The sequence below is a fragment of the Plectropomus leopardus genome, chromosome 7 (assembly GCF_008729295.1).
Source record: "Plectropomus leopardus isolate mb chromosome 7, YSFRI_Pleo_2.0, whole genome shotgun sequence".
In the NCBI taxonomy this organism is placed as follows: Eukaryota; Metazoa; Chordata; class Actinopteri; order Perciformes; family Serranidae; genus Plectropomus; species Plectropomus leopardus.
Genome location: NC_056469.1, coordinates 5,677,961 through 5,684,867, shown reverse-complemented (window position 1 = coordinate 5,684,867; position 6,907 = coordinate 5,677,961). Strand labels below are relative to the sequence as shown.

At 41.0% G+C, this 6,907-nt stretch overlaps 1 protein-coding gene across 1 annotated transcript in view; it reads right to left on the bottom strand.

The window, feature by feature from the left end:
- Positions 1-4,782: 4,782 nt before the first annotated feature.
- Positions 4,783-6,907, bottom strand: part of rnf19a (ring finger protein 19A, RBR E3 ubiquitin protein ligase) — a 38,978-nt gene continuing 36,853 nt past the window's right edge. The window contains exon 10 of the mRNA XM_042489826.1: positions 4,783-5,752. Within this exon, the coding sequence (XP_042345760.1) occupies positions 4,954-5,752 (799 nt within the window). The 3' untranslated portion in view covers positions 4,783-4,953. The remainder of the gene's footprint in view (positions 5,753-6,907) is intronic.

The following is a 6,907-nucleotide window of genomic DNA, read 5'->3' as shown; positions in this document are numbered from 1 at the left end:
GAGAAGCAGCATCTTTATGAGATGTGTGCCTTAGATTTCAGACTATAGGGGTCGACTTACATTTTGGTGAGTGTGCAGGTACTCCTAAAGACAGAGTATATTTATGTCACTTAGTAGCTTTTATCAAAATGTTAAATGGTTTGGATTTATGCATCATAATCATATACATATATATATATATATATATATATATTCACCCAGCATGCACGTTAAATGATTAAATATGTCATTTATTTGCTAATTTAAAGACATTCTATCAATGTTAAATGGCAACTGTGGTATTTTTCAACCTGACATGCACGTTAGATGTTTAAATATGTCATTTATTTGCTAATTTAAAGACATTCTATCAATGTTAAATGGCAACTGTGGTATTTTTCAACCTGGACCTTATTTTCTATGTTTTTGTGTCTAAGTGACTGATGGAAACAGTTTTTTCTTTTAATTGGTCCTAAATAAGCTTGAACTCGCCGTAAACAGACGCCAGATTGGACGAGCTCGCTGTCTGTGGTTGTACTCACCATTTGTCTGATGGTCCCACGGGTGTCGATTCTTTGTCAGGATGTTAGTGTAGCCGGATGTGGATTTGTCTGTCGCATCGAAATGAAATTTTAAAAATATGCAAACGTACATTCCTCCAAAATAAACAGGCATTTGCAAAAAAAAAAGTTTCAACCAATAAGGCGATAAACAAATCTACCAAACAATAAAACTAAGTTTTGACCAAACACACGGTGGCTGAAGACTGTATCCTCTTGGTGTCTTCCCTGTTCAACTAATTAATCACACCTGCTGCCTCCAGAGATGCCAGGTCAGGTGATGCGTTCAAGTGACTCAAAAAATGGGAAATCATAAGGGCTTGCTAAAATGGCTCCCAACAGGTCCAGTATTGGTCGAGAGCTCTGCAGCTGGCAGCAACAAAATTAGCTGCAATGTAACCACTCAGGGGCAGCTGAGCACTGTCGATGTACGTCCACTAAAAGTGTTTGTTTTTACAACTGACAGGTGCAGATTGGTTTTTTAAGTGTCTGACAACATTATGGAAAGGAGCCCACAGAGACAGACCTTTTTGTTAAAAAGTAAAATGTTTTTTATTTAACTAGAAAGAGCCCTGAAATAACCATCGCCAAACCAACCAGACTCAATTTAAGTACACATTTATTATAATCTTAAAAAACATCTCAATCAAAGTCAACAGAAATGAAATAAAACGAAACCATCTTGGTTAGTCTTCCCACTGTTCCGATAATCACTGACTCTATTTTGATTGCATTTAACTCTTGATTCACCCAGTTAGATGTAAAAAATATGCTGGTACCATACATGCTAAAATCACTGTTCACTTAAATGGAGTCTGGTGAGTTTGGCCCTCAGTCCATGATAGCAATTCCAGGGCCGTTTCTGGTTAAAAAACAAAAACTGTATTCTTCATTCTTAGGTATCCTCTCCATTATGTTAACAGAAACTTGTGGTGATATTCTGAGCCTGCCAATGACAAAAACAAACACTTTCAGCAGACATATATTGACAGTGCACAGTTGCCCCTAGTAGTTACATTGCAGCCTGTTTGGCCACTGCAGCGCTCATCATCAGTACTAGAACAATTTTAAAAGTTGTTGTTTCCATTAGACATGGAAAAATACCAGTTACCCCTTAAATATTGAACATTCCAGTAATCTTACATTTTAAGGATTGCCTGAATCCAAACCATTCTTTGTTGTAAATGTTTTATCACTTCTACATGAATGTACCAAATTTAGTTCAGGGTGACAAGTTGGGGCAAAGAGGCAATAATTTCCCATGTTCTATAGTTTTACAATATTTCAGCAGAGATATAAAAAATGTGTACAGTATTCACAGAGGGCTATTCAATAACCTGAAAAATGTCTTCTTTTCTGTGCTAAGATGAAATAAATAGTTAAATAAAATAAAAATGGAATACCCTACTAATTTTCAGTGCTTGTATTTCCTAAAAATGAAGGACGGGACAAAATTTCATATATATTTTTTTTATTTTTCTGATATGCATTTACACGCATATAGTAAAGCAAATTACCAAACAAATATACAAATACCTTATGCCATTCTGCACAAATTACAAATTATATCTGGCACTAGTGTTCAAATTAGGATCAAGAAACTGGAGTTTTAATGAAGAATGAAAAAACCGAACAGGGGATGAAGGACAAAAACATTGTTTTCTTTAACACAGGAGAGGACTGCAGCATGTAAGCCTTCTCCGCCGAACCAAACTCAGTGTTCATTCAGTAACAGACCTGGGTCAAAATACCATTCAAGATGCATTTACCTACCTGGTAGAGGTTCACCTGAGCCGCCTTAGTGGCCTCAATAAAGCTGACCACTGAGCAGTAAAGACAGGCAAACACTCTGGAAAAAAAAAAGTGTTGAAAACAGAAATTTGACTTCAAGTCTGCTCAGCAGCACCGATTGGCAACACAGACAGGAATCACAGGACAAATCAACTGGGAAGGTACCCCCAGAACCAACCTATGAATCCCTATTAACCCTGTGTGCATTGCAGAACATCAATGTCATAAGAAATACAGGTAACAGTGCAGGTGCCTCAGGGCCGTCCTGGCCTCAGTTATTTGCGTAGCATTTGTGAAGCATGTACAAAACAGCAGTCTGTATGTCTGTATAATCCCGGGTCTTGTCTTCATTCATCCCCATGGTGGTGTAAAAAGGACGCACTATACTGTGACTACAGGTGACAAGTCAAAGGTATAAGATTTAACAAGAGCCTGAGTGCTGTCTTTGGTAGGCAATTGAAAAGTCTTCATTTACCATGTCTACCACAGTATGTTGTGTGTGTGTGTGTGTGTGTGTGTGCGCGCGTGCGTGAATGAGCATCCCTCCTACACAGACAGACATTCTGCAACCTATAATGAGTCGTTGTCGTCATCGTGTGGAGTCTTGAAGACACAGTGGAGAGAGAAAACGGAGAACACAAACAGCTTCTTGAAGGCACCATGAGTTAACAAAGAAAAGGTATCAAAGCTCTCTCTTACTCAGTGAGGCGAGGCCATCAGCCTGAATAAATCACCTTTGAACAGGACGAAACATTTTCTTTATACAATTTCACAGAATTGACCAACCCATTGGTTAATGTTATTATAATGACTTTCAGCATTATCTCCAAAAACCGTGGCCTTCCAGAGACCTTTCTTAACAAATCGAAACCCCTCATCCACCCCAAACCCCCGACACATCATCACAAGCTTTCCACAGAACTTAACAAGGCCTGGGCTCACAAAATCATCTTGGCACTAAAAACCACACACTGATGGTTTCAGCTACAGTAGGCTTGGGCATTCACACGGTGTTACAGTATACAAGTATATTTCGAAATCCCCAAGGGCATGTTTTTCAATACCGTCATAAACACAGACACTCCTCTTTCTATGAAACTCATCATATGTAGTGCACAGCAGGCACCACCAGAGCTCTTCTCTCAGAACAGGCAGCTGAGCTGAAAGACAGAGCAACACCTAGTGGTGGAGTTACAGGACTGTAAACAGCTGGCGGCAGAGAAACCATGAGGAATAACGGCATGTTTTTTTTTTTTATTTCATCCAAACCAGAGCTGCTGATTGTTGGAATAGTGGACTTATTAACTAGATTACCAGTACAAGTAACCAAAATGTTTTTTGTTTTTTTTTTAATTTGTTGAGTTTGAACAAAATGTTTTTTATGAATTAACAAGGCTATTTAAACTCATCAGTCTTTAATCCAAAAGGTATACATTTAAATTTTTCTGTTTAATAAAGAAAATAGGTGTGAGATTATTACTTTTTTTTTTTAATCATTCTGTAGGGGCTCAGCGCCACACGCTTTTTTTTATTTTGCAAACACTAAATATCAACAAAAGCCAGAGACTGTATCCTGTTAACTTACTGTGAGCTGTAAATTCACCACTTCTTTACCTAATAGTGCGGTCTCTCTCTCCCTCTGTGCCGCTGACTTTGTGAAAAGAGTAGTGTGAAAGTCAAGAGCACTCACTCAGCAGCAAAATCTGGGGACCAAAACATCCCCAGAAGTGCACTGCACAGGGAAATATGACTGCTCAACTTGAAGCAATCTCAGTTGACCGAGGGTCTCAGATTGATCACTTGAGCCCAATACCACCAAAGCCTAAGCTACAAGCCTAAACTCTGGTTACCAGGCTGCAATAGAGCTGACAGATGCCATGGACTACAGCTATGTCCATCCATATGAAGAGAATCTTTGTTGTGTGTTACAAGTTAGTTTTAGTGCTAAAATGACGCAGGAGCCCAGGCCTTTTAATTTTACATTAGAGGGTTCGTTTCAAACAAACAAAAGAAATCTAATAATAAATACAGACAAGAACACAAAGGTTCCTGTGTTACTAATACATGTGGGGGGAAATAAAAAGAGGAAATAGTGAATCATATTGCCTGGTCCCTGTTTTGAGTTCACTCCTGGAAAGCAGTAACATTAAGATTCCTGCGTGGTGTTGCATCCGCATTGTAAAAGCCAAAAATCAAAAAACTAGCAAAAACCGGCACAGTGGTTTTATTTTTAACCTACACAGATCAATAAGACAGCGACCGAATCAGTGTCTCTGTTACAAGTGGTGAGCGAGTGAACTGTCGGAAAAAAAAAGTGTCAGCAGTCTGCGGGCCGCACAGGGAGAAACACCAGCATTCACAACCTTAACACTTCTCACAAGGCTGCACTTTGGAAAACTCTTCTTACTTACAACAAGCCCTCTGGCAGTCAGCGGACACACACACATCTCTGTTTTACTCAGCGTTGCTTTTTATGAAGGACATAAATCCCAAAATAACACGTTCCCTTTGCAAGGGAAGAACAGAAAATGCAGGTTAAACTGTAAGCTTGTGGTTGTTAGTTGAGTGGAGGAGATGTTAACTAAAAAGAGCGTCTGTGCAGCACTTAAGGTATTGAGATTTTTCAGATGTCAGTCTGTATACAGGAGTTCTTGGGCTGCTGCTGGGTTTGGGGCGGGTGTTGGGGTTGGTGGTGGTTGTTGTTGGTTTCTTTCAGCAGCTCTCTGGTGTTACTGAGAGAGTCCAGCTCAGCAGGGCACACCAGGTTGACATTCTCCTCTGTGATGAAGCATAGAGGGGAGAGCTCTGCACCGTGGCCCAGGGAGGAGGAGGTGGAGGTAGGGGACTGGGGGGTGATCACAGCTGCTTGTCCCTGTGAGGAGGATGATGACGCGGGGCACGTCTCCAGGCGGTCGTTCTCCACCTCGGGTAAGGGGCTGACTGTGGCGAAGCGCGTGTGGTAGTCGCCTCCACCGGAGCCGTGGCTACAGGATGTCTTCATGCTCTCCAGGTCGGAGCAGCTGAACTCGGAGAAGTGGCTGGAGTGAGAGTCGGCCACGGAGGGCAGGCTGCCGCTCAGTGAGGGGGAGTCGAACTCTGAGGAGTTGGTGCTGCGCTGCTCCAGCAGCTGAGCGTCCATGTCCTCCCGCGTCTCGTTGATCTTGGTGCCTCCACCGCCTTTCTTGCGCAGCTTGCCTTTGCTCTTTTTGCCGCCCGAGCTGGAGGAGGATGAGCAGGAGGCCTCTTTGGCCCACTTATTGGAGGTTCCTCTGCCTTCTGAGGAGGTGCAGCCGTTGGAGGGGCAGGTCCAGCCGCAGCGGCCGACTTGGCTGCCGTCGTCGACGCTGCTGCTGCCGCTGTGGTGCCGCAGTTTGCCCGGTTTGGATTCAATGTCAACCTGGACCTCCATACTGTTCCCATCTCTAGAACATGGAGGGAGGAGGGAAGCATGTGACAAAAAAAGCTTCTTTTTAGCACAAAAAATAAAAATCCTGTAATTACTGTATGTGGGTGTGAATGTGAAGCATGTGGATGTTTGTGTAGCAGGATTAAGCAGTGAGCCTCAAAAGGCTGTTTCATTATGTGTGAGCTGTCCAAAGACTCGAAAACTCAAGGTGGGGGAAAAAACTGATACAGCATAGTATCACAATATTTTGTAATATTGCATCGATACATGGATGCCAAGTACTGATATTTGTTATTATTTAAATTTTAAATGGTGCAAATACAAGTAAAACATTTGGTGGCCTGCTAGTATAATAAAATCATTGCTGATTTAGTTCACTAGATATATTGTCATTGCACTAAAAATTACTGAAGTGACTGAAAATTCTATCTTAATAGATAAAAACAAACGCTCACCACGATTTTTCTTAATTTGGAGTGTAAAAAAGGTAACAAATATGTTATATCAATACTCAGCATATTGTGAAACATTAAAAATCGCAACAATACTGTATTGTGACCTTAGTGTTGTGATAATAACATACTGAGGGTCTCTGGTGATTCCCAGCTATAAAACACTAGCATACTAAATATTTGGATGTATCAGGGACCTTGTTGGCGAGCTACAGCCAATGGCAGTATTGAAGACAGAGACAAGCGGTGCTGCAGTACTTTCCAAGGTGGATGCGTTTGTTTGAGAGGGAGTGAGACAGTGACAGAGCAAAGGGAAATACAAGGTGGAAGGTGGACTATTGCATGCAATGTTTTTCCCCTCTGGGATTCCTTCTTTTCAAAGATCTTGCAGTGTGTGTGTGACCCGTTGTGGTCGGTCAGTCATGAAGTGTGAAAATTACTCGACTTAATTACTAGACAGCAAGTTGTATAGTCTGAACAGAGCAACAATCTATTAACTTCAAAGCTGTGCTGTGTGCACTTTGCTTAAGAGGCATCATTAGGCATGAGGAGCTGTTGTAACATCATTCAGTACTAAATGCTTCCATAATAAATACTGGATTCTTATCATTAATAAAGTAAATCCACATGCTCAATTAATATTTTATCTTTAAATTATTTGAAATATAAATAATTTAATGATATTCTTCTGCCAAGTAACAGAGTATGTCAACAGCCGT